The sequence below is a fragment of the Semicossyphus pulcher genome, unplaced genomic scaffold (genome assembly GCF_022749685.1).
Source record: "Semicossyphus pulcher isolate SPU_LCO1_2020_fin unplaced genomic scaffold, fSemPul1.0.p SCAF_7, whole genome shotgun sequence".
Taxonomy (NCBI): Eukaryota; Metazoa; Chordata; class Actinopteri; order Labriformes; family Labridae; genus Semicossyphus; species Semicossyphus pulcher.
Window position 1 is genome coordinate 11,033,358 of NW_027211748.1, and position 26,708 is coordinate 11,060,065.

The 26,708-nt window shown below is 42.4% G+C and overlaps 2 protein-coding genes across 11 annotated transcripts; one reads left to right on the top strand and one right to left on the bottom strand.

Moving 5' to 3' along the window:
- On the top strand, positions 1-10,764 carry LOC138611143 (glyoxal reductase-like). Of its 9 annotated transcripts, XM_069684103.1 has the most exons (12): positions 1-34; positions 125-179; positions 261-2,339; positions 2,683-2,855; positions 4,480-4,612; positions 7,937-8,044; positions 8,196-8,444; positions 8,543-8,644; positions 8,797-8,888; positions 9,572-9,754; positions 9,922-9,981; positions 10,116-10,764. In XM_069684103.1, the coding sequence occupies exons 5-12, from the start codon at positions 4,585-4,587 to the stop codon at positions 10,209-10,211; spliced, it is 918 nt and encodes a 305-aa protein (XP_069540204.1). In that variant the 5' UTR covers positions 1-34; positions 125-179; positions 261-2,339; positions 2,683-2,855; positions 4,480-4,584; the 3' UTR covers positions 10,212-10,764. The 9 variants fall into 9 exon arrangements, with proteins under 9 accessions (XP_069540204.1, XP_069540211.1, XP_069540209.1 ...); XM_069684102.1 differs by lacking the exon at positions 1-34 and having other exon boundaries at positions 55-179; XM_069684105.1 differs by lacking the exon at positions 1-34 and having other exon boundaries at positions 55-179; positions 261-2,231.
- On the bottom strand, positions 10,729-25,837 carry rc3h1b (ring finger and CCCH-type domains 1b). 2 transcript variants are annotated; one of them, XM_069684101.1, is made up of 20 exons: positions 25,766-25,837; positions 24,092-24,513; positions 22,650-22,770; positions 20,452-20,691; positions 20,144-20,319; positions 19,692-19,892; positions 19,354-19,486; positions 18,992-19,110; positions 18,668-18,780; positions 18,309-18,554; positions 17,931-18,145; positions 17,417-17,823; positions 17,145-17,303; positions 16,876-17,031; positions 15,878-16,100; positions 15,664-15,760; positions 15,425-15,521; positions 14,899-15,111; positions 14,679-14,782; positions 10,729-14,561 (listed from the first exon to the last, which is right to left on the bottom strand). In XM_069684101.1, the coding sequence occupies exons 2-20, from the start codon at positions 24,320-24,322 to the stop codon at positions 14,405-14,407; spliced, it is 3,408 nt and encodes a 1,135-aa protein (XP_069540202.1). In that variant the 5' UTR covers positions 24,323-24,513; positions 25,766-25,837; the 3' UTR covers positions 10,729-14,404. The 2 variants fall into 2 exon arrangements, with proteins under 2 accessions (XP_069540202.1, XP_069540201.1); XM_069684100.1 differs by having other exon boundaries at positions 15,664-15,763.
- Positions 25,838-26,708: the final 871 nt, after the last annotated feature.

Consider the following 26,708-nt stretch of genomic DNA (forward strand, 5'->3'; position numbering starts at 1 on the left):
CGTTTGCCTCACTTCCTAGTGGTCACCGATCCAGGTAGGTCAGCAGCAGCGGTTTGTTTGCCCTCATGTAACGTGTCCGTCAGCGTGCTCCATTGTTTGTATTTTGTGATTTTGCATTTCTCAGCGTTAGAAGCAAGAAGCACGCCTCTCCCTCATTCGCGCAGTGAAGCACCTGATCGGTATGTACGCCGAAGGGCGTTTAATTTATTTATAAACTTAATGATTGAGCTCTCAATAAAAATTGCCTTTCTGTTTGCCAGGCAGCGTGAAATTATTGTGGCCGATCGGTGGGAGAGCCGGGATCCACTGCTGTTTTGTGTACACTGCCTGCTTTACGTTTGCCTCCCGTTTACATTGCTGCTTTGCAGGCCTGCAAGCCTTTTTGCCTGCCCTAACACGCCTTGCAGGAGCCCTGTTCCCGCTTCCGCGTTGGCTTGCTGACGCAGCTTGGCCGTGGTGTTGGCTCGTTTGTCTGCTCGCAGGGTGTGCTACGTCGACCCTGCTGTCGCCCGCGGCAGCTGGTTGTCATCCTCACAAGTGGGACCTCTGCCTGCCTCTGCCTGCCCCTGCCTGCCCCTGCAGCTTTGTGTTGTGATTTTGATGAGTGCTGTTTCAGTGCTATGGAGTGGGTGGAAACCGGACTGGAACTGTTCATACAGGTTATTGTGGGATAGGTGAGAATGGAGTTGGGAGGCAACTGTTTTTTCGAGGATTTGGGAGATGGGACGGAAGTTGTTGGAGGGGTCAGCGCCAGGTTTTTTCAGAATTGGGGTAATGGCAGCAGTATTGAAGGATGTAGGGACAGTTCCAGTGGTGAGAGGAGTGGATGACCGCAGAAATGAGGGGGACCAGAGAGGAGGCAGGTTTTAACAAGTTGCCTAGGGAGGGGGTCCAGTTGACAGGTGGATGGCTTGGATTTCTGGATGAGTTCTGAGAGTGGGGAGCTGGAAGAAGGTGAATGAGTGTGTGCATGGGTGAAAGTCGGCTGAGATGCTAAGGTGAGGGTTTGAACGAAGGTGCTGGTGGATATTCTTGATTTTTGAATTGAAAAAGTACATAAGGGAGTTGCATAAGGTGTGGGGAGAGAGTCCTGGGTTGGGTGAAGCAGGGAGTTTCCATCATTTGCGGTGATTATACTGGAGTACTAGTGGGTTTTAGTGCTGGCAATGGAGTCCTTGTAACTGATATGTGGTTATTGTACATTTCTTTGTGAATAGTGAGATCAGTTTTTCTGTATAGTCGTTCGAGTCGCCGACCTTCGGCTTTCATGAGACGAAGATCGGGGGTGAACCAGGGGCGGAGACGGAAAAGGAAACAGATCTGGTTTTAAGCGGAGCAAGAGTTGAGAATATTATGAAGTCCAGTGTTGTAATGAGAAACCAGATTGTCAGGGGTGGATTGATTGGAAATGTCAGGGAGGCAGGAGGAGTGGATACTTGAAGTGAGTGGCGGGGTTACTGTTCTTTATATTTCGGAATGAAATGAGACGTATCTTGGAGATGGAGAGAGTGAGTTTCGCTGTAAATGAGGAGAAAGTGGTCTGTTATGGGGAGTTCATCAGCTGTAAGGTCAACGGGGTTTAAAAGGTCACTATTCGGTTTAAGGGGGCGGTAGACAATAGCAATGATGGTTGGAGTGGGACCAGACAACTCGCAGACAGTGGATTCGAACGAGCTGGAGACGGGCACAGACACCGACGAGACTTTCCACTTCTCGCGGTAAATTATCGCGAGGCCCCCCCTACCGGAGCCACGGGGTTGACACATGTAAACAAACCCACTAGGAGTAGATTCATTCAGCTGGGAAAAGTCGTTGGGCTGTTGCCATGTCTCGGTTAATCAAAGACAGTCTAACTTACGGTCGGTGAGGAGGTCCTGGATGAGATGACCCTTGCTTGTCAGTGAGCGGATGCTGAGCAGAGCGAAATTGAGTGGGGTGTTGTCGCAGCTGGTGGTGGTGCTAGACGACCGAGCTAGGCGGGCTAACACGCTGTGGTCAACAACCCGGCTGGTGGAGCGTGGAGGGCGTGGAGCGCTGGACCAGAAGGACTTTATTGCTGTTGAGCTGTTATGGTGGAAATTCAGGCGGGACCCACGGTGGATGTATCCCCGGCGGGGCTGGAAGGTGATGTCCGGGTGGAGGTGGAGTGCCGCTGGCGCAGGTCCAGGCAGGTGACAGCGCAGCCGGAGCAGGTCAGCAGCCGAGTATTGAAGCAAGCCCGTCACTGGCAGGTGAGCAGGCAGAAGAAAGAGCCAGACACATACGTAGCAGATGTATGTCCTACCGGCCCACATTGTGGACGAGGACCCAGGCGGCGCCGACGTCCAGACAAACGCCAGGTGAGGCGGTGGTAACGCTGGTTAAGGCTCACTCAGACGGTAGTGCTGGCAAATCGTAAAAGTATTCCAGTGAAGGCAATTGCAGGGTCCGATTAGGTCATAAAACCATAGAATAAGTCTAATTTGTTAATTTGCTTGCCAATCGAATGAGTTATTTAAGTTGTTTATTTTGGTTTAGTTATCTAACGTTATTTGTGAGCAGCTTCAGAACTTTCTGTTGATGATTCATTATCTTTATTTTTTGGATTACTGCCAATTATTTCATTTTGGTTATGTGTGATTTAGTTATTTAGTGTGTGTTTTCAGTTCCTTTAACAGTGTTTTGTTCTCTTCTCTTTTTCAGTGGCTGAGAGCCTGGTGGCGGCGCTGGTGATCTGGGTGGTGGTTCCCTCCCTTCTTGTGTGCTGTGGGCCCCATTTGAGTTATTCCCCGTGTGTGTAGGTTCTTCACGTGTCTGGGGTGTTTTCCATTTGATTTTTCTCACTGGGATCCCTCTCCTTGACCCCATCGCACCTGGTGAGCCTCAGCCACATCCCCTTTATCCTCCCCATTTTATGAATGGTTGTTTTCTTCTTTGTTTCTAATTTTAAACAAAAATAAATACTTTTACTAATATAATAATAAAATAATTGTTTTATTGTGAAACAAGTCTCAAGCTCCTCTGTATATAGATCGAACCAGTGTGAAATTTTATCTGTCTGTGTTTCTGTGATACTTTCCTGGGTGAAATTCCCAGGGTGGTGTTGCCTTTAGATTAGCGACCAACCCTTGTGCCGCCACACTTATTAGCAGAGGGGCTCTGATCTGTGACGTTTCAAAAGTGTTGTATAGTAACAGTTTTTAAATTTTATTCTGAACCGTTCCAAACCGGAGTGGGTCACGTGACACGTCAGTCAGTGCGTTTATGTGACTTTTTTTTAAGTACACAGGGCCGGCTCAAGGCATATGTGATAGGCTATATAGGTGGTTGCCTAGGGCGCCACATTCTGGGGGGGCGCAGGTTTGAGACTCAAACATTTTTCATGAAGCCCCGATATTAATTTAAAGCCTACTGCAAGATTGACACCTTCACTCCCAACCTTTCTCTCTGCTCCGCTTGCATTTACCATCACTCTGCTGCTCTCTCTACCACTCAGTCAGTGCGCACTTCCCAAAACAAGTTACAAGCGAGGAGAGGAGAGATGCATTCAGGTCCAGATGGAAAAACTCTCTTTTAAGAGGGGGGGGTAAGAGGTGTTCTTTTGTCGTACGTTGACCCTGAAGAGAGGAGTAGACCATACATATCATTTCAATTAACCTTAGCTGATTATACCATGATTATTGACTCTATAATAAGGAAATTCAAACATAAGATTCAACAGGTTAAAATTTCCTTCACACTAATGATCTGTATTTGGATAATTTTCCTTTGTACATAATTATGCTGCACTGTGATGGAGAAGCCTGCCTAAAATAACACCTGTATTACTTGAAGCAACAAAGGTGTCGCTCGAGCCAAACCCAAGGGTGTTGTATTTAGTTGTTGTAGGTTCCATGCAGCCTTAAATGAAAGGGTTGGCAAGGCTGCCAAAAATGTCTCCAGTAACAGCGTCAGTGAAAATGCAGAAGGCATTGGGATCAAATCCTAAACATATTCTCCACATGCATTCATTAATGATGAGTACCATCTGAGACATCCAGGTTTCTTGGTGCCAACTTAGTTCAGGATTCTTAATACTTTAAAGTAGGGTGAAAATCAATTTATGATGAGACTAAAAACACAATTTCAATAAGTGTATTTATTTCAAATCATGGTCCTCCGCACATTTAATCTCTAATTTCTATAAAATCTTGTGAAAACAATATAAGCCACCCTTCATATCCTGTCTATCCTATCCTCCCTGACTGTAGCACATTGTGCGGCCCCACTATGTAGGCTCTGGACTGGTCCCTGAATGGCCAGACTACATAGAAATTAAAGGTCAAGAGCAGATCGAAGGCCTTGCCAGAGCATGTCAGCTAGCCAAACATGTACTGCTACTAGCTGGACGCAGTCTGGAAGTCAGCAGTCAGTCACGACACACAATGTTGCTGTTTCTATGTCATTAAAACAAAAACAACATAATTATAATCTGTGGCTTCTGTGTTGGTATGACAACAGATGGAATAGACTTCATTGTGCACCAGGAGACAATCGGGCACAATGCCTTCCCATCCCATCTCAGAGACGGAGGGTTCCCCAAGTCAGTCTGTACGCCTGTGAACAATGTGGTCTGTCATGGAATACCTGACAGGTGAATATTTGGGTCAGGGATGTCCATAGTTCTCATGCCAGGGGCCACATAAAAAAAATGCTTTAGTGTATACTGTATACTTCAAATGACATACTGCGGTGATGTTCAGTATTAAATATGTGTATGTATGTATATACTTAATGTTTATGTGTTAAATTATTATTTTATCTATGTCCCTGCTGTGATCTGTCGTCATTCAACTATTTTCCATGGTTGAGCAGTAGTGGATGTCAGGTGTGTGCGTTCAGTCCAATCCCCTTGCTAATATAGCTTATTGGACCTGTGTGTTTTCTGTTATTACTGTCATACCTTTGGAATGTGAATGTAATGTTCTGTGTTTTGGTAACTTGCTGTGTCTTTGATACTTATTTATATAAGCACATTTCCTCATTACAGCAGCGGTGTTTCGCCATGTGACCGTTTTCAGTACTGCAGTTGCCTTATTAGCCACAAGAGGGCACTGTTTGCCACAGCATTCTTCATTATGGCCAGCAATTGGAGCTTGTTGTGTCTTCTCTAATGCTTATAACAGATACTGTAGTGGCGTACCTTTGTCACTATCGGCGCATACTGGTATGAAGGGCTTGAACGCGTGCCAGTGTATAGGTGCAGATCCACAAAACACAGCAAAATGTCCAATTTTTTCGTTTCGCCGATTTATTACTCACAACACGTGTTTAAAACAAACTGCTTTCCCGTACCGACCAATAATACTTTTCATTGTCACAATTTACTAATAAACACTCTGACCTGCGGTGTTTTAGATGCCATGGCACGGTCAAAAACCGTATGGCTTCCTCAGCGTGCGCACCTGCGCTGATTAACCCACTTACCTAAGTAGACACACCCAACAGACCTGAACAGACAGTGCCACCTGTCTGCAAAAACGTGCACAACACAACTTGGCTCCTACAGATACCATTCATTTTTTGTATGTATAAAAAAAGAAAGAAAGCTGAGGTTTCATTTGATAAGTTAAAAAAAATTATTCCATACTATTATTCATATGTTATTAATGTATTTACAGACCTTTATGTTACTAAGTTACTAATGTTGTAATTTTTTTCTTGTTTTCTTTAGTACCACACACATACACATCCAAACCCTCATTAAGGTGCTTTTGGATTAAACTCTCCATCCTATCTGACCGGAGTCCCTGTTCTTAAAGGAGCTATTGCTGCCAGAAATGCACAGATGATAACAAATGTTGTTGCCAATTGTCCCCTCCTCATGTATCTAAATATTGAGGTCAGAAATTTGAATAACCTCTCCAGTAAAATACCTCACTTAACCACCTAAAAAGTAAACATACAATTTAATGTACACATTTGCTGCAACTTTACCTAAATTATAAACTTATTTCGGAACTGCTGTATTTTATTGCACCGGATTAAAACAGGTGTACCTAGTAAATGTGTCACTAAGCGCATCTGATATGGTTATAATTGTATGTGTCTATACCGAAATTTCGTTGATTCTCCTCGGGTAGCTTTACCTAGCTACCACGCTAACATCAGTTGGCGCAAACACCGCCCCTTTCTTTTACAACCTGAGAGCTGCTGTCATGTTTGCTGAATAAGTCAGTTGTTTGTCCGTTACGCAGGGACAAGGGTAGTTCTGGGAGCTGCTAATACAGGCAGTCTACCTGTATGTGAAGAGTGTTTTAGCTTAGTGCCTGGTCTTGCTGCAAGTCCAGCAGAACAATGCGCCGCCATGGCTATTTAGTGTGGGTCACGTGATGCGGGAGTCACGTGATGCCTGACTCAACTAGACAACTTGCAAAGGTTTAGATTGACAATCTGTTGTATTCTCCATCGTTCATCTTTGTAAAACGCCAGATTTAAGTTGATAAACTAGAAATCTCTTCTTCAGTACTGAGATGTTAAATTTTTACATTATATGTCCATTGTATTACTGTGATGTAACAGTAGACTTAATGTAGTTAACTGTGATTTTGCCTGGATTTTACATTAAAAGTCCACGAAAAGCCTGCACACTTGCTCAGTGCCACAAAAAGTTAAATAATTAAATAATTAAAATCAAAATAATTATTAAACTTCATGTGGCATTCAGCGAGTGTGCGGGCTCTTTTTCTTTTTCCTTGCTGCTGTTTTTTAATTGTCGTGCAAAAAAGTTTTTTTCTTGTGAAGTTACACTCAAACAAGCAGCAAATACTGCAGATACGAGATGAGGCTGATTTACTGGTTAGACCAGTTCAATCTGGAGGCCTTGTGCTTTAAGTGTCTCTCTAAAAAGATATATTCAGCCTAACCCTAACCCATTTGTACCTTAGGCTGTACAAGTCATTGATTTGTACATTTAGAGAGCTAATGCTCGCTATAATTGTTTCATATTTTCTCCCTGCCAGTGAGGGAAACCCTTTCTGATGTGGATTGACTTTGGCCACTTCTGTCAAAAAAAATCTGGACATGCAACCTAGAAGGCATCCCTCTTGTAACTTGTTTTGGGAAGTGCGCACTCACTGAGTGGTAGAGGGAGTGGTAGAGAGAGCGGCAGAGCGACGGTAAATACGAGCAGAGCAGAGAGAAAGGTTTGGAGTGAAGGTGTCAATCTTGTAGCATGCTTGAATTTAATATCGGGGCTTCATTAAAAATGTTTGAGTCTCAAACCTGCGCCCCCCCCCCCCCCCCCCCCCAGAATGTGGCGCCCTCGCCAACCGCCTATACTTTAAGTCCGAAAAAATGCAGCCTGTAGGACGGGTATAGCTAGCTAACATTACTGTACAGTAACTGTGGATACATCTTTGGAGCCCAGCTCTGTAACTACGGATCAAGATGCTTCTCTTGTATGAGGAATCAGGGATGGGGTCGGATTTATAATCTGATCTCAGATGAAAGGAATCCAGACCATCTCTTTAGTAATCTAACAGTGTTATCTCAGCTTTATAGGGAGCTTGCTTCCTTCAATCCACATGACTATCAACCTCGTACATTGAAGCAGTGGGGAGGTATTAGACTGCAAACGCCAAACCAAACTACAGGGGATGAAAGTAGTCAAGGGAAAGAATAGTTAGCTGATAGTCTTTGAGTAAGATACCATTTAATGCAAGGAGTAAAATACACAGCCACTGGAATGACTCGAAGCCCCAGGGGAGTTCTTGCTTTACGGCTTCCATGTGCATAAAAAAAGCTTTCAAAGTAAGTTGATGCTCTCTAAACATTACCATCACAATGTGAATTTAGGTGGGGGGATGAAACATATAAGAGGGGCTGTGATCCTTGCAGAATCACTTCACAAGCAAGATAACATCCACTTGGGAGATGGGTCGTGCAAGTTTAAGGATTTTGATGCCTTCACTTACAGGGGATCACTCTGCTCCAGCCTTCAAAGACACCATGTCCTCTACAGACGACTGGACCTGCCCCAAAGTGAAACTGTCAAATGGGGTAAAGATGCCAATACTTGGAATAGGTAAGTATCGATTTAACAGAGTCTTTGGAACATTATCAAGCCTATAATTACAAATGTAACCAGCCAGATGTGTGCTCACTTTAAGGACTCACTGTCTGAAAATGAGCACGATACAGTAAGTGCAAAGTTGTGTTTGTTTCCTCTCTCTAAGGCACATCCCAGATTGGAGGATTCTCACAAGACACAGTTCTGTATGCAGTCCGTGATTGTGGCTTACGCCTCGTTGACACGTCAAAGTATAATGGCTTTGAGGTACAGCTGTCTGAAGTTTTCAGAGAAAGTGGGGTACCAAGAAGTGACCTGTGGGTGACTAATAAACTCTGGCCAGAGGACTACGGATATGAAAGTGCCAAGATGGCCTTTCAGAAATCATGCACCCAGATGGGAGTGGAGTATCTTGGTGAGGGGATGCATCAGTATTAAAATACTAAATGCAGATTAATTAGATTTCGTTCATTCTTGCCTCATCCCCGACTAAGTATATGTTGTCCTTTTCAGACATCTACATGTTGCACTGGCCCGGCGGGATGCAGCCTGGTCGCTCTAACAGAGAACTGAGAGCCGAGGCCTGGAGAGCTTTGGAGGAACTTCATCAAGAGGGTAAAAATAAAGTTTAATACACATTTCTTCAGACTTTCTTCACTAGGATTGTTGAATATTTGTTTTGTGAAGCTTGTACCTCCTGATGGGAAATTACTAGTTTATAAATCAACATACTATATGAAGAGATTTAACTCTCTCTGTTCCCACAGGCTTGTGTCGCTCCATCGGTGTAAGCAACTTTATGATCCACCACCTGGAGCAGTTAAAGCAGGACTGTACTGTGGTACCACATGTTAATCAAGTGAGTATTTCACACATTAAAGGAGCAGTTCACCCCCGGAAAAAGCCACTGTCAGTTAAAGCTGGTGTTCTCTGTAATCGATAGAAGCAATAATATTTGAAATTGGCGCCATAGCTGTGGAGAAAGTTGTACAAGCAGCTCGTGGTTTCGCCCATTCTACATTCCTACAGCACCCAGCGTGCATTGCGCCCCTCCCTCTCCCTGCGAGAGACGCTGGAGTGAAATACTGACGTTTTCACTGCAGGCAACGGCTCAGAGCGGGACAGAATCTGAAATATGATGAGAATATACCGGTGAATCGTCTAAAAAATCTTCAAGTCTGCGGTCCGCATTTCAAACCTGACGATTTTGAACGAGACATGATGACACATTTTACGTAGTCTGAAGGAGGTTTTCCAGGGCCCATTGGAGAAGCGGATAGTGTCCTCCAAAGGCACAGAGCGAAATTGCCTTTTTTTCAAACCATAATGACATTAGCTCCACATAATAGCATGATAGGACTGAGGTTGAAAATCGATGAACTGGCCCTTTAATAGCGGGACAAAAATGTTGCCCCTTTGAAACAAAACAGAGAGAGACATTTCCCTGGTGGTAAAGAGGGGAGGTTATGAGGGAATGTGGGTCATGAGTCACAACGTTAACTCTCAACAGCTATACAAAGTAATGTTATCACGCACCATCAGGTGGAGTACCATCCGTTCCAGCAGCCCCGTGATCTGATGGAGTACTGCCGCCGGGAGGGGATCGCGTTTCAGGGATACTGCCCTCTGGCCAAGGGTCAAGCCCTAAGTGACCCCACTATAATCCAGCTGGCTCAGAAGTATGGATGTACACCTGCTGAGATCTGCATCCGCTGGAGTATTCAGGTAAGTCATTTGCACTAATATTTCAGTTTGCGAGGTTTGGTGCTTTTTTTAGTGCTCTCGCTCTAGTGTTGCTGAAAACATGTCAGAGCACAGTCTCAGCATCAGCATGTAAAACCCTTGTAAGTTAAACGTCACCTCAGCGTTATTATGTCTTTTATTCTTCTTAGAATGGAGCCATAACAATACCAAAGTCAACCAAAAGGGAGCGTGTAGTGGAAAACTACCAGGTGAGTTGGGGAAAAAAAACCTTTCTGATACTATTACGAACAATAACCATTACAATAATCTATATACTACTGATTACTCACAGTTTATTGACACCCCTTTCCCCTGTCTCCTTCTTCTAAACACTTTTTACTAGGTGTTTGGATTCCAGCTCACAGAGGAAGACGTGGAGACAATAAACAAGTTGCATGATGGGAGACATGTGTCCTGGGATCCAACAAATGTGGAGTAACACAGGGAATGTTTGCAGCTTGAATAATTCAGCAGCTCTTTTGGCAGCTTAAGATGCGTCATTGTTCCACTCTTTTATTTTGAAAGAATCTGTGAAAATTATCTGATGATGTTTCTGTGCGGGGCTGGGGCTACACTCATTACAATGTGATGATAATATTTAGAGGGGTGATCATAAAGTTCTGTTTCGTTCTATTTGGCGGCACCTTGTGGCGATAAAAGGTTATTACGGGCGCATATGTCCCAGATAAGCAGATGTCCACGGCTGGCTCCCTTTGTTACAGTTGTAACTCTTGATGGTCGCTTTCCTTTTTAGACTGTTTGCCTTCATCTGAGAGTCGACTTTGTTTGTTCAGCCATAGTAGATTACTGTTTACTCGCAACACTTGCAGAAACTGGAAAAGCAGCCGCTTAGTGTTTACATGATTGCAGAGAGTTGAATAAAAGATATGTTGAACTACAGCTGATGATTCTCTTTGACTTTTTACTCTTTAAAAAATAAAACAAGGACACAAAGATTCTGAGTTAGCAATATCATTTAATCTTTCCCCTCAGCTTAGAATCACTGTTGTACATAAGTTACACTTTGTTTTCTCAATTTCACAGGTTCATTTTTTTTCTCTCTTCAAACTTCCAGTTTGACCTCCCTCTCGTATCAAACGAAAAAAAAAGCAGATTGTATTATACAAAAATGCAAACCAATTTTCACACAGTGAATTCTCTTACAAAGTCATAAAATGGCGTAATAATGGCTACATCCACATTGGAGGAAGATAATTCTAGACATTCCTTAATGGAGTATAATATACATATAAAAACTTCTTTTTTCTTGCTGAAATCAAACCTGTACCTTAATTTAAGAGATATTTTACAAGGGAGTAATCATATAAAATAGCCATTTGCGATTTCCCCAGAAAGTCAGGGAATAAAATGTGAGCCTCAAACAGCAGTAACAGCGTTCAGTGGTCAAGGGTGGGAGTGGAGGGGTTAACTGGTTATGTAAATGAGGGCTAGAGGCAGCAGTTCCACTCAGAAACAAAAACACACAGGAGATTGAAATGAACATATTTGCTATTGTCTGTATAGTAAACCACCCCGTACGTAACTGTATGTCAGTTCTGCTAAGCTAAAGGCGTATTCAGCTCATTCAGACCTGCAGGTACCCGTCAGGTAGAATCAGCTTTGTGAAACTTTTGGTTGACTTGCACTCAGAGAGAAAATAAACACAAAATTGAACCATTAATGTTTCTAATTCATAGAATTATAACAGCAGAATAAAGATTTTAGGGCCAAATTGTTGTAAATAGATGTCAGAAGAAAAAACACTTGGATCATCTTCTAGCTGTTGACTACACATCAGGTCAGCTGATGGGTCAAAGACTGTAAGACTTGCAGGTCAGTAAATTCAATCAACTATTGCAGAAACAAACAAACAAAAAGAGAAAGAAAAAAAACTACAAACTCAGCTAGGTCAACAACATATCCTGAAGAAAAAATACAAATACAAATTTAGCTTCCAATCTTGAGAATTTGCATTGTTGCTGTTTTATATGACGACTTCTTCAAAAGGGAGGACGACCCACTCGGGATCGTCTGATTAACTCCAAATCAGTGTTAATTTGTATTTTCAACATTAGCTCATTCTCCTAAAGCAAGACCAGGAAGAGGAGCATCAAGAGGATTTAAGGCCAACCTTTCAGCAGAGACTTCCTGAATATCCTCTTGGGGGGCCGGGCGGGAAGAAACCCTCAACACTTTTCTAATAGCTGAACACTATCACCCAGTACAGCACACTTTGAGGGAAAAAAAACAAAAAACTTAGGGTACATTTTCTACAATACAATCTAGCACACACAAAATGTCTCTGTAAGTTTTCCAAAGGTACACAATTTTGTCTTCTTCGGAAGCATAGTCTATAAAGAACATCTTTGTTTGAACACAAAAGATTAAGTGAACACACATCAATGCGCACAGAAGTCCTTCGTCTGGGAAAGGATAAAGTCTGTGTTGGCAACCAGTGGACAGAAAACAAATCAAACAACAGAAACAAAAACAAATATTTTGCTGATTCTAAGTAGAGATCATTTAATATAAATGCTGAGCGAGTAAAATAAGAGGTGGCACATTAATAGTGCTTTAGTATATTAATGTATGTATACATACTCATATGTATAAGTGAGCCGTGTACCTAAACAATAAATGTAGCGAGGAGCAGCCAGAGGCTTGAAGTGTGGTAGGAGAATTTGAAATAAAGAAAAACCTGAACATCCGCTATCATGGCGCTGACAAATTGGAAGAGATTCCCATCAAACGACCCAGATGAGGATGTTAGACACAAGAAGCATTCGTGTCTGTATTTGACTCATCCGTTATCAGTTTCTCAGTACCCCTCTTCTTACCAAAACAAAGGCTCAATGTTCAACTAAGAAGCAGAGCGTCTCCTCTATCCTTCAACCGTTCAAACACAGGGACTCACTCGCTCCGAGCAGAGCTGTAAAACTGTAGCCAATCATGCAAATTGTTTACAAAAGGCAAAGAGCTCCGTGTCGAGCGTCAGCAGTAAACAATTGCCATGATGGAGAAAGAGCTGTAATAGTGGTAATGGTGGTGATGATGACAATAGGCATGAGTAGAATATGTTATTATGTGATCTGTTATTGTTTTGATAAATCTATTTGTGGACAGCTATTGTTAAAAGTTGTTTTTATCTAGCCCTCAGTGACCGACACTAACATCCTCAGCTGTAAACATGATTTCAAAAAGCACAGTGCAGCTAAAAACGCTACAGCAGGCGCCTTTCTAGGTTTCAAAAGTTAAGTCTGGCTGTTGCTTAAAAGTCAACAATTTCATTACAGTGAGAAAACTTCACCAGGTAGGCCTCACCCTCCAAAATCGTAACAACGTAAAGCATGGAAAATTAAACAAAATTAAAAAAAAAAAAAAAAAAACACAAGGGAAAGCAACTTCATAGAAGTTAGGAGAACAAATGACAAGATAATCCCAATGGGGAGGCCTTTTGTGTGGCCAGACGAGAAGCTCTGAGGAGGGAAATCCCCGTTACCCTGGTGTTACGAGATAATCGAGTAACCTGGCTCCTGAGGCAGAAAGATGTACTCTCTCTCATCCTGATCATGTGGTATCACTACCCCCCAAAACCCCCGCGCTGAAACTATTTTTGGGTATGGTGTGAAGGATTTGTCAACATAACCAGCTAGGCCTGAATGCAGCCCTAGAGAGCACAGGCGAAAAGGCATTACAACCAAACCACATCAGGTCACACCACAACCAAGAGAAGCACCATAGTAGATTCCCTTATAGAAAACATGTGGAAAGCTTGTTATCAAAAAGACTCGTTGCAATCTTTAAAACAGAATGCTTCAATTAAATATATAATATACTGCTTTCAAGTATGAAACAGACATATGATGTGTTCATAAAATGCACTAATAAAATCAGACTTCTCGTGGCAGGCGAGGACGTGCGTGTGGTGCACAAGTGATCTCTAAAACACCTTGCATCTCCGTCTCGGCTGAATACTTGTGGTATATTATAATTAATTTTCCCTCCTCAGACCGTCTAGATCTGGGCGACCACTTTTTTACGATTCTGGGGGTGAGTACCAAGCGGCAATACCTTTGCTGTTTCCTACAATACCTTCTTTGGAGCGTCAGATTGAAACGTTCTTCAGAGTGCATGTGACGTGATAGTGCTTCTGAGCGTGCTCCTCTGTGTCTAACCGTTAATCTACACGTATGCTGCTGCAACAGTATCTTACATGGGGAGGATCAATCATATACTTAACTGTGTTTATGTGTAAATGTGGGTTGAAATAGGCGTATGCTTTATTAATGAAATTATAATACCCCTGTCAACATCACCACCATTTTCTCTTCCTGAATTATCTATTGTGAGCCTTGTTAATCAATAATCCCAGTGCAAAAAAAAAGAAAAAGAAAAAAAAATTAACACACACGAGAAATGTTATCATATGCCCTGGTTTCCAGGCAAGGAAAGTCATTAAAAAAAGCTCATTCACAGAACAAAAAGAAAGAAAATTCATATCACGGCAGATACTGCTCATCTTCTAAATAGAATGGGTGTATGTGTGCCTGTGCATGCTTTTAAAATGAGCATCTTAAGTGTGTGCATGTGTGTGTATGTGTGTGTGTATGTGTGTGTGTAAATGTGTACTGCCTAGGAGCAGGAATGGACGACGCCATTCTTCTGCATTTCTGAACCAGAGGCACCTGGATCAGAGCACAGGCTCAGCGCAGACGTCTTATTGGTCAGTGACAGCATGGACCCGCCCACTGCACTTTCTTGCAGACTGCTGGAGCCGTTGGTCACCTCACTGAATTAAGGAAAGAGGAACAAAAACACAAGTTAGAAGAGGAAACACAGGAATTCAATCTCTAAATAAAGAAACGTGCATATTAAAAAGGGATAGAAACATTAAGTGTATACCGACCCACGAGCCAGGGAGATTTCTTCCAGCTGAGTCTTGTGCTCGGGTTGTCCATTCTCTGCAGGTTTCATCTTATACTGCTGAACATCATGGGCTACTTGGTTTTCCTGGTTTGGGAATGGACAACACATCAGCCACTCTCCTTTAAAGACGTAACATAGGCCCAGATAATCCCCTCGGCTAATCACAACACCTTTCTGTTTGCGTTTCCACTCCTCCTTACCAGAGCCATCTCTCGGGTCCTCTTGCCGATCTCTCTCTCCACCTGGTGGAGCTCCAGGCTCAGCTGTTCGCTGGAGACAGATGTTGTACTAGCTCCCCCTGCTGGCCACTTGGGCTGCTGCTGCTGCTGGGCTGCTACTGCCTGGCCGGGCTGCACAGACTGACCGGCCAACGCACTGGTCTCCCTCTGCAGCAGTAAAGGGTTACTGGCAGCCTGTAACAGGAGAGAGGAAGTGAGGAGGATAAGTGAGTAATTCTGGAAATTTCTTGCAATCATTACAAGAAATACACCAAGACATGGAAATTATGTTTTTTTAAATAAACATTTCAGTTTTAATATATTAATAGACTTAAAACTTCTTTTATTTTTCACTTCATAAATTGTCGTGTGGAAAGAAAGCAAAAAAAAAGTGTCACATCTGGAAGTAAAATCAATTTAAGGCTTATTCAAATATTTCAAAATCGTTTAAATTGCTGTACTTTCTGACCCTTCATAAATCCTCCTGTATGTTAGAGATCTTTCTCACCTCTATGCTTCTCATCTGGGTTTGTTGGTTGATCTGCTGGTTGACCTGCTGCAGCTCAATCTTTAACTGTTCTCTGTCTGTGGCAGCCATCGGCAGGCTGTGAGGATGAAAATCAGTGAGACATTTACACAACTGCTGCACAATCTTTCATAACCTGGATTTTTTCTGAAAACATTTTTAGTATTACCATCATGTGAATATTAAAAAAAGGTGACATGAAAAACAGAAGCAGGCCTCACCGCTCACTGAAATGTCCCTGAGAGGAGGAAGAGGAGGCAGCTTGGTGGGAGGGGTATGAAGTTCCACCCCATCCTCCTTGGTTTCCATATGTGTATTCTGCTGTACGCAAGGTAATGAAATTGTTAACAGAAATGCTTTCAAATTAAGATAACAATGCACACTGATACAAACAGTGTTAATCACAGTCATTAATGGGTTGTTGTGGTTTCTCACCTGACATGGCCATGTGTTTCGAGTTTGGGTTTTGGGGAGTGGAGGCCATTGCCGGAACAGGGCCGGCGGCCTGGTAGCCCGTCTTTGAGGTGCGGGAGATGGCACCAAAGCGTGAAACAGTGGGCTGGGGGCCGAATGGGATAATAGGGTCATCATCCTTTACTTCTGCACCCCTTCGAGGGGCCTCCAGAGATGGTTCCCTCAGACCCTTTGCCTCCACATTCTGACAGAGGGAGGAAGAAAGATCAGGGTAGAGAGGCCAGGTTAGAATATGGAGAGATTTGAGGACGAGGCTGAGAGGGCAACATGTTCCATTTTTGGATGACTGCCGGGGTCAGCCCTACACATGGGTCTGTATGTGACTGACTGACTGACTGACTGACTGACTGACTGACTGACTGACTGACTGCTACTCCGCTGTCCTCACCTTGTCCGCAAGAAAACTCTTATTTACATTAGAAACGGGACCTTAATTAACACACAGCGGAAACAACCATATGAGACAACGAGATGGAGAGTGAGCTGGGGGAGAGAGGGACAGATCGCACCCAAGTTACGTTAGTAAAAATAAATGAATAACATCATGTATACGTCTGGCCTGCAGGAGACTTATGACTACGTTTTTATTTCAAAGAAAATTAAGCAGGAACCGCAATAAGGAGCCTGTGAGTGACTTTATCGATCAAACAACTTCCTGGAAAAGTCACAAATTAAACAAAAAACACAACAATGGCCCGGGAAACACTTCAAAATAAAAGTTGTTGGCCTACTTTACTCTCCATGCCTGTGACTTTTACTCCAGGAAAACATTCTCTACATTTTTGGCACGCATTTCAAATGAAAATGAACATGTTCTACAGCCGCCACGCCACGCTTCCAGTGTTGCTGTTGCTCAGGTCATTAAGCTTGTATCATTATTAGACTCCTCTTCAAGTTTTGTCCATCTAAATGGGGCAATACTGACATGATTAGTAACAGAGTTATCCATCTGAACTCACCATCATCTCCATGGTACCAGGAACCATGACGTCTTTGGGTTTGGGGTCCTTTGTGCCAATGTAAGAGCCGATGGTTTCACAAGACCAAGGAGAATATTGTCCTGCATAGTCAGGCTCTCTGCATTTCATCATGGTTTTAGAGCTCTCCTCCCCATACTGTAGACACAAAGAGAAAGTGTTGTCATTATTATTTACATGTAATTCAGCCAATCACAGTTTAAAGCATCTGTACATGTCCTAAAGATCGTTGAAATTCACATAGCGCTAACCTCTGGAGGGTAGTCGCTGGGGAAGGGATGAGGAAGAGTGGGGGAGGCAGCAAATGGTGGAGGGGAGATGACCTTCCTTTCCTCCAGCTGCGATAACAGCTCCTGCCGACGTCGGTGCAGGTAGTCCAAGCTCGGCTGGGATCCACTATATGACGGCCCCTAAGAAAAATGCAGAGAAATATTGCTGAACTGCTAGCATCCGGGTGTTTTGTAACTGAGGTGGCCACACACAAGAGCATAAGGCACAAGAGGTAAGATTCACTTAGACTCACCCTGACGTAACCCCTCATGGGAGGAGGCTGGGTTCCTGGTGGGTAGTAGCCATCTGGAGGGTATCTATCCCGGGCGCTGGGCTCCTGGTGGTAAAGGGAGTTAGCCTGTCCTGCTGATTGCGGGGGAACATCCAGGGGGGCGGGGCTCATTCTGACAAGGCCGTCCCTCTGAGATGGGTAGGGCTGTGGGGGAGGTGGTGGACCAGGATAGGTCCCGTGGCGACCTCGGTCATGGTGAGGAGGGTGAGGGTAGGAGAATGGTGGACCAGAGTGAGGGGCCTGGTAGGGGCGCTCTGGAGGGCCATAGCCTGGATAGGGGTCCTGGTAAGGGGGTCCTGACTCACTGGGTGGAGGAGGGTTACGCATGTAATCCCGAGGAACATACGGTGGCTGTTGATAGGGGTACCCTGAGGAATAAATGGCAGACTATTGTTAACATCACCTCTAAATTATATCAAAGGTAGTAAAACACACAAGAAAAGCATGCTGTATTCTTTAGTTTCTATACCTTTACCTGTGGCATACTGTGCAGGCTCATACTGAGAAGCAGAGGGTGGTGGGCGACTATCATAGCACATCTCAGAGAGCTGTTGCTGAGGGGGGTACACGGGCAGACCTCTGGGTACTACAGGCATGTGCTTCACCCCAGAAAGGTGGTCTGCTGGCATCCTTTGGTGGGCCATGGCATGAGGTGGCAGAGGCATACCGGGTTTGGCCACAGCGTCCATGCTAAAAGGAATATAAATCAGATTAAAGGTAACAGAACGGAACTAATCCTAACCATTAACCTTCATTCAGTAGCCCTCACCGTTAACGTAGAAAACAATCAACTGGTTTCAATCAGAACCAATGGCTGCCTTTAAATTTGATTCAAAGAGAAGTCTATACTCACGGGTCAGGTGGTGATCCTGGAGCACTGGGACTGCCTCCGTCCATCTTCATTGGTTTTCTCAGCATTTCGTACGAGACCGTGTCAGTGCCACGAGGAATGAGCTGGGGCAAAGAGGGAGCACCGCTGCCGTTGGTGAGGGGCGAAGGCTTCCGTGTCACTGCTACATCAAGAGGAAGGCCGTCATCTGGCATGAGCCCTCCTGAGCCGGGGAGGCGAGCCGCCAGACGTTTATTCATCTTACGATACCTGAAGAACGCGTAACATGTTACAAAATGTGTAAGAGATGTTGGTGTTGGAGTGAAAAGTGCTTTGATTTGATTCAAAGACAGTAAAACACTTGATGCAGATATTTGACTTACTTCTCCAGCTCTTCCTGAGAGTGAGCAAAGGTGCAGCTGGCTCCCCGAGGACAGCCGCCCTTCTGCTTCATGTCACGACACATGTATGTTTTGTACTTGCTGTGCTGAGGAGGCTGAAGAGGAACAAAGTGTTATTGAAAAATAGAGAACACATGACATTTTGTGTCAATATGTTAAAACACTACAGAAGGATGTAACACACAGAGCTGAAATGTCAATAATGGTGATATTAAACACGAGCTCCCATGAGTTTACCAAGAGATTATTAAGCAACATACAATGTATGGGACCCAGTGCTTTTAGTAGTCCAATGGACAGACTGACCTGTTGAGGGTCGGCTCCTTTCTTGCTGTGGTTCTGGATGAAGTCCACCAGGCCATGCACCACTGTTTTCACTGCTACCAACCCTTTCTCGAGCTGCTCCCAAGTGGGAGGGGGAGCATCTGGGGAAACAAATGGAGATGTGAGAAAAATATTGAAGCTTGGAAATTTTTTATTCATTCAACATATGCAGTTATCCCCTCTGACTGTTTCAAATCAACTTATTAGACAAGATATACTGGAACTGTAGGAAATAGGTGAGAGGGTTTGACAGGATGCAAAGGTCATTATTTGCATGCAACTTGTGACCCTCCACTAACTCATCACATCACAACTAAACCAAGATTCCTGAGGTTGTTTCTCACCAGGACTGGGATCAATGTTGGCCAGTAGTTCCAGGTGTGGCCGCAGCCTGTTGAGGTTGGCTGGGTCTCCAGTCCTCTGCAGCGCAATTGTCAGCTCCTGAACACTCTGAGCAAAAGATGCCGGGGTCTGCAGCTATATTGGAAGTAAAAAAAATGGTGGTAAATGCTTTGGCAGGTTTATAACAGAGAGAATTTGCTATGCAAAATAAACTTAGTGTTAGGAGCTAAGAAACTGCAATGTATACCGGAACATATAAATCATCAAAGAGATATGTGGATATGACACAAGATTAGGAAACAAACAAATGGGATACAGATAAAAAACAAACTTGACACACCTTATCAATGATAGACTGCATGTGTGACTTGTGAGATTGATCTCCATATAACAGAGAAGACCATTGGTCAGGTGCGATGCGCAGCCCACCCTCCATGGCAATCTGAACAATCTGAGAGTCGTGCTCGCGCCGCAGAGCCTCATAAGTACGAAACTCCTCTTTCAGCTGCATCAGGGATGAATCCTCATCCCGTTTGGTCACCTAGGAAGGAAGGAAGGAAGAAAAGAGTTAGTAAGAGGTAATATACACTACAGGTCTTTTAACAACTTTTAAATGACTTACAGGCAACATAAACACTGAACAGTGTTGCTTTAGACATATTCATGGTCATGGTTGCGCTAGTATTGATGCAATGGTCCCTGTTGTGGAGCAGCACCACATGACATACACAATTTTCTTCAATCATGAATAAAATGAAGAAATGTTCGTCTGGTTCTCAGTCAGTGACGTACCTTGAAGCAGGAGGCTCTGTAGAGGAGCTGCACCACATGGCCTATACTGGTCTTAGAGGCCTGTGGGAAGCGTGGCTCAAGCCTCTGGACTACAAAGAGAACCAGCACCTTCCTGGACAGAGCAGAGCCATCCTCCAAAGCAAGAAGGACCAACTTTAGAGCTTCCTCCTGCATGGCTGGGAGAGGAAAAACACACAGATAAAAACTATAAGAAACAGCTGATTTCAAGAAGCAAACTTATTCACAGACTGCCTCTTCTCAAAAGTGTCAATCCAATCTTTCTTTGCAGGTAATGGAAAACCACCTACCTGGGCCCAGAAACTGACACCCTCGTGCACGCACAGCGGCCCACAGATTGGAGGAGAGCTGCTGTGGATTCTGGTGCTGCAAGATGAGCTCTGTGACGGTTCTCTCGCCCAGAGAGCGGGCTGCTCTCATGGCTCTAACACGGCCCTCCTCCTCCACCAGCTGGCAGTGAACCAGAGTCACCAGTTTCCTCTGCATGGGTCGACTCAGCATGCTCTGGGCTGTGCTGCTCAGACCCACACCTAGGGATCAGACAGAACAACTTGTTGAGTTATATTCACTCAGGTACAAGTTTGTGAGGTACACCCAGCTTAAACTAATGAAGAGTTATACAACAGCTATGAATTAAATCCCACCTTCACAAGGGTTATAATGTTCTATTCTGCTGAAACAGTTTGAGAGCCGATGATTCAATTTTCTGATCATTGTGGAGGATGCAGTTTGTGTTTCTGTTAAACTCCCTGGACTGTTATTCTAAAGAACTAAACAGGTGTTTCTGTTGTTTAGCCTACACTCACTGCTTAAAATCAGAATAGATACACCTCTCTGTTTACCTCAACTCAGCTGCACCACATAATAAGGACCATTTAGTTGATTCACCACTCTGTAAAGCAGAGTCACAGTCTAGTTCATAAATATTTGTATTAAAAATGCTATTTACTATTGTGTTATAATTTCAATTTTAAAATTACACACACTGGACTATTACTTTACCCTACATACAGCACATGCACCACTCTGCATGACTGGTGTCAGACACAGTGACAGTGGTTGCGTCAAACTGTACAGTAAAAGCAGATATGTAAATTGGGCTTGCAAATTAATTTTCCTTGTTTTTCAAGTACAAAGTAAAACAATGACTAATTTGGTGCAGCATTATTGGTACACTCGTAGGAAATTATGTCAAAACATGTGGGTGTTTTTATCAGCTAGAGTGACTTTCACCTCTACATCAAAAGAGTTTAGAGTGACTACTTCCTTTTTTAAATAATTTCCACCTCTCAATAACATCTCTTTAAACGAGATCTGCTTACTTTTTTTCAGCCGGGAACTCGTGATTGCGTAGATACTCATATTTGAATAATACTCATATCAAAATAAAAGACTGTGAGAAACCAGCATGAGTAAGCTTGATTTTGAAAGTATTATCAGTGAAGCCTTTGCCAATTCTGCCAACTCACAATAAATTAGATTTGATTTCTTCACCTCTGCAAATGATTGATTAAAGCAACTGCTTAAAAAGTTAACCTCTAATGTTAACAGTACATTTGAAGCTGTTTTAATGTGATTCTGCATCTGAAGACATTTTGTCATGAAGGTTAAATCAATATAAAGTAAAAAACTATGAACTATGACCTAGTAAATTATGGTCTATTATTGAGCACACTGCATATTAAAGGCCCTTGTTTGTTTAAAAACACAATTTCAGTTTTAAATAAGGACAAACGTCTGAACAACAATCACAGTATGTTTCTTTAGAGTTGTAATAAGCCCCAGAATCATTAAATATATTAACACTTACTACATGAAAACTCTGTAAATCTGTACAATATAGACAGACGAACACTTTAAATCAAACTGATTAAGCATTAAAGCAAAAGACTTCAAACAGATGAAGCCAAATAAAACATTCCAATATCCATTTTTTAACCCATCACATGAATTTTAGAATGATGAAGTTTTGTATAGTACTAGCACTTATCATTCAGTACTTTCAACTGATGCAAAGTTAAAAATGTGCGTGTTCAGACATATCATCAATACGCGAGTAATGATGCCTTCAAGGGATTGTTTTTAACTGTATTTACAAGAAGAATCCATTAACACCCTGGTGGTGTCATATTCAAAACAGGTGGAAATTTTCAGACAACTCCAAGATCATGCTTCTGTAAAAACATAAGCACATGTCTTATGTTTGTAAAAATGTTGGTCATGTTTCTGTAACATGTGAGTATGTAAAAATGCTGGTCCCTCTGGAAATTACTGATAGCTTAATTCGTGAATACATTTTGAAAAGGGAACAAGGAACTTACTGTCACCCAGCAACAGCACTCTCACATCTTACACCACATGAATGCCAAAAATATTGTTCACTGGACTTCCCATGGTGACAACAACCTCCAGAGTTTAACTAAAGTAGTAGATCATGAGAAGGTAGACCAAATTATAAAGGTGTAGAGCGTGTGCGTGTGTTAAGTACCTCTGGTGTTGCTGAGAGGTTTGAGGTAGAGGGCCAGCTCGTCCACACACTGCCTGGCCTCCTCATAATGCTGCGAGTCCTCTGGACTGGTAATCAAGGCAACTGGCTGAGCCTTAGGAACCTGCAGCAGTGCACAGGGAGGGAAAGAATTAGGACAACCAATTTCAACTGCTGAAGCCTGTGTAACAATTATCTTTCAGCAGAGAGCTAGTGTGTGTAAAGTGGAACACAACCATCATTTTCTGCTTTCATTTTCTAATTTACTGTCTTAAATAGATGACTGTACCAATTGATATCAAAATACCTGTTTGTGCATTTAAGCTTGTATATTTTTACAGATAATTATAAAAATTGAAGTTGTGGTATGGTGAAGTTGTAAGGTATGGTAAAATGTGCAGAACTTATTTGCTTGAGATGCAAAATTGTTAAGACTATAGACAGCACGAAATTTAGAGTAAATGCAATCTTCTTTTAAACTGATCTGTCAAGTAAACCGAAGCATATCATGTATCTTGTCTGTGTCCTTTGTTTTTAAAACTCCCATTAGACAATAATTTGGTGAGGGCTACTTGAGTTTGCTCCACTTGCTCCATGACTGACTTAAAACAGTCAGATTTGATATTTTGAAAACTGTTTTATAGAAATGAGACTTCTGCTTCATTTTCTGCAGGTCTTGGCATGTTGAACTGCACCTACCCTGGCTGATGATGATTATACATAACATTTAAAACAGAGAGAAGAGAGATGCATCATCCATCATAATGGCCAAATGAAATAACTATCAGGCATCCAATCAAATCAAAATCACACACATCTTCAGTTTTGACCTTTTGCTTTGACACTGAGCTGCAGCTTCGGGCATTTCATTTCAATTACAGAACAAAAAATTGTACGGAACTTATTTAACTTCTGTTTCTATCCAGGTATAATATTTTGATTGGACCTTGTAGCCTTCTGACCTGTATGAGCACAGATCTGCCAGGCACTCTAAGCTAAGAGACAAGACATCCCAGTGATGACTACATCAGACACACATCAGGCTTATAGTCAATACACTGACGTTATCATATATTATACAGTGCATGGCTGGAAACTTGGCCAACAAAGACAAAACACCATTAGAGGTGCCCCACCCTACTGGTCAAACACAGCCTCAGAGAAACACAGCTTTACTGATTGTGCCAGTAAACCAATAGAATTAAAGTAATTGCTCAATGACTGGAGTGTGACTCATGCAGGAATCTCTAAGCCATGTGTATCATGTAACAGCCTGTGCGTAACGCTCTAATACAGTCAACAAACAGTAATTACAGAAAACATAATACTGTCATCATAGGAATGGTATCTTAAAATAGACCACTACTCAAATACAAGACACATCCATTAGAATTAAGAATTACAACACAGCCAAACCAGTGTACAAACACAGACACAAGCCTTACCTGGCCTCCCACCAGCTGCAACAGGGCTGTGTTGACAGGTAGCTGCTCGATGTCTGTGCTGATGGCTGTCTGGTCAAAGGGACAGGCCTTACGGTGCAACTTGTTCAGGCACATCTTGCAGACTGTATGTCCACAGCCCAAGCTGATGGGCCGGCGAACAGTCTCTTCAAATGTCTGTGTGCAGATTGGGCACAGCAGGAACTCCGTCCATTGTGGTGCTTGCACTGGCATGGTTGTATGTTGATGGGACGAGTGTGTGTAAATGTATGTAATATTCAACACAGAAAAAAAATCTAATAATAATAATAATATTAATATATATATGAAAGATTCCACTGGAATCAAGATTTTTTCTTCCGAACTCAATTGTTCTTAAATGTTCTCACACATTGTGGATTTTGGATCACATCGCGTGATGAATACTGTAAAAGAGAAAAAAAGACAGAGATGAGTGCATTGTGAAAACATTCACCAATTTGAACAATTAAGCATAAAGGCCAGATATGAATAGTATAAGACTTCTAATATGGAATATGGAATCTAGTATTCCATAATATCAAAGTGCCTTTACAAAGCATAGCCGTATTTTGTATGAGTACATCTGTGGTTAAGAAATGCATCAAAGACAGTGGGATGAAAAAGTAGCTTTATCTGCTGAGACTTTACGAGACAAAACTACAACAGAGGCTTTGACTACTAGCCGGTATGCATCGTTCTGTCATAACACAAAGGTAAATAAAATGAAATAAAAGGTGACACTGCACATATTTAAAAGATACAGAGGAAACAAGCGACGGCGAAGTACCAAAACAACTGCTGTGTGGCCTGTTTTGAGGAGCTGGTTACAAACTACGACGGACAAAGGGTCCTGAAGAGGCTAACAGTCAGATCTATCTTGTTATGAGGCTAACGTTTGCTAATACAACAGTAATATTATACTGGTTACATCAATTTAATTTATGGTGATTGAGTTTTCAATAGTGACGTTTTCGTTATGCGTTTTACACCAGTTGCTGTTTAACGTCTTATAAGGCGAAATGTAACCTGGCTAATGGTAGTTTGCTTACTGTTAGCATGCTAAGCTAAGGGTGGCTAGTTAGCTAGGAGGGCTCGCGAGAAAACGTCGTCTTATTAAAAAACTCTCAATTATCTTAAAACCATTGGTAGGTTGGTTATGAAACAGTCATATATGTGAATGTAAATATGAGTATGAATTCATTAAACTGACAGGAACATTTAGTTCTCATTTGTTGGTGAAGGAAACGATAGCTAGAAGAGCCACAGTGACACACTGAAAGTGGAGCCATTTGACTCTCAACAGCGACATTATGTAACGCTACCATCCGAAACTACTTAGCAACCAGGCTGCCTTGCTAGTGTGTTTATTTCCAACAGATATACTAATTCACCTGTGATCCGAATAATAGCGTTAGTAGAGGTGTGTTTTCGTCACATTGAGAGAAGCAGCTAACACAGATACTCTCTTCGTCGTACTGGGCTCAGCAGGCTAACAGAACAGACCGTACTCCTCCCTCTAGGAGCCGTTAGCATGTTAGCTTCGAGTTAGCATTAACCAACGACAGCTATGCGTCATTAATGTGACTAAACATAACGTGCAGCTTCGTCTGTTAGTTCAATCAGTACAAATAGATTATTATTGTCGATTCTACTTACTCATTCCAAAAGACTTGGAAGATTTTCATCTTTCTTTAGGAAATTGTTGCGATATTTTCTTGCCATGTCGACTGTGCAGCTTAGCTGCTGCCGAGGTTTGGGGAGGTGTCAACTCGACAACAGGCTCGCTAGCCGGTTACAGCTAGCTGGGCGAAGTGTGTGTGTGTGTGTCTAGGCGCGGGCGCGTGTGTGTGTGTGCGCGCGTGTGGTAATAGCGCCCTCTGCCGATATTGGGCCGCATTAACAGCATCACACAAAACTGAGCAGCATCTGCCAAAGTCTGATCACATCTGGGGATTGTGACAACTGGCAGCAGAACCTTGTCCCAGTTAGGCTGGCTGTGCGCAAGAGCATACATGTGTATGGAAGCCCGTTTCCGCCACTTGGATGAATAAAAAAAGGTACTATTTCGACTAAGTAAATCAATATTTGATCTCAATATTTTGACTTAGTATCTCAGTATTTCAACTAAGTATTTCAATATTATTATCTCAATATTTTGACTTATCTCAATATTTCAACTTATTATCTCAATATTTCAAATTAGTATCTCAATATTTTGATTTAGTATCTCAATATTTCAAATTAGTATCTCAATATTTTGATTTAGTATCTCAATATTTTGACTTATTATCTCAATATTTCAAATTAGTATCTCAATATTTTGATTTAGTATCTCAATATTTTGACTTATTATCTCAATATTTCAACTTATTATCTCAATATTTCAAATTAGTATCTCAATATTTTGACTAAGTATCTCAATATTTTTACTAAGTATCTCAATATTTTGACTTATTATCTAAATATTTTTGACTTAGTATCTCAATGTGTTGACTTATTATCTCAATATTTTGACTTCGTATCAGTATTTCAACTCTCAATATTTCGACTGAGTATCTCAATATTTTTTTTCTCAATATTTTGACTTATTATCTCAATA

Coding starts and splice junctions, on each gene's coding strand:
- LOC138611143 (XM_069684103.1), top strand. CDS start 4,585: ATGTGGTCTGTCATGGAATACCTGACAG. Junction 9,755..9,921: donor GCATCCGCTGGAGTATTCAG/GTAAGTCATTTG, acceptor TATTCTTCTTAG/AATGGAGCCATAACAATACC. Junction 9,982..10,115: donor GTGTAGTGGAAAACTACCAG/GTGAGTTGGGGA, acceptor ACTTTTTACTAG/GTGTTTGGATTCCAGCTCAC.
- rc3h1b (XM_069684100.1), bottom strand. CDS start 24,322: ATGCCAGTGCAAGCACCACAATGGACGGAGTTCCTGCTGTGCCCAATC. Junction 16,101..16,875: donor CTGGTACCATGGAGATGATG/GTGAGTTCAGAT, acceptor TCCCTCTGTCAG/AATGTGGAGGCAAAGGGTCT. Junction 15,112..15,424: donor CCCAGATGAGAAGCATAGAG/GTGAGAAAGATC, acceptor CTCCTGTTACAG/GCTGCCAGTAACCCTTTACT.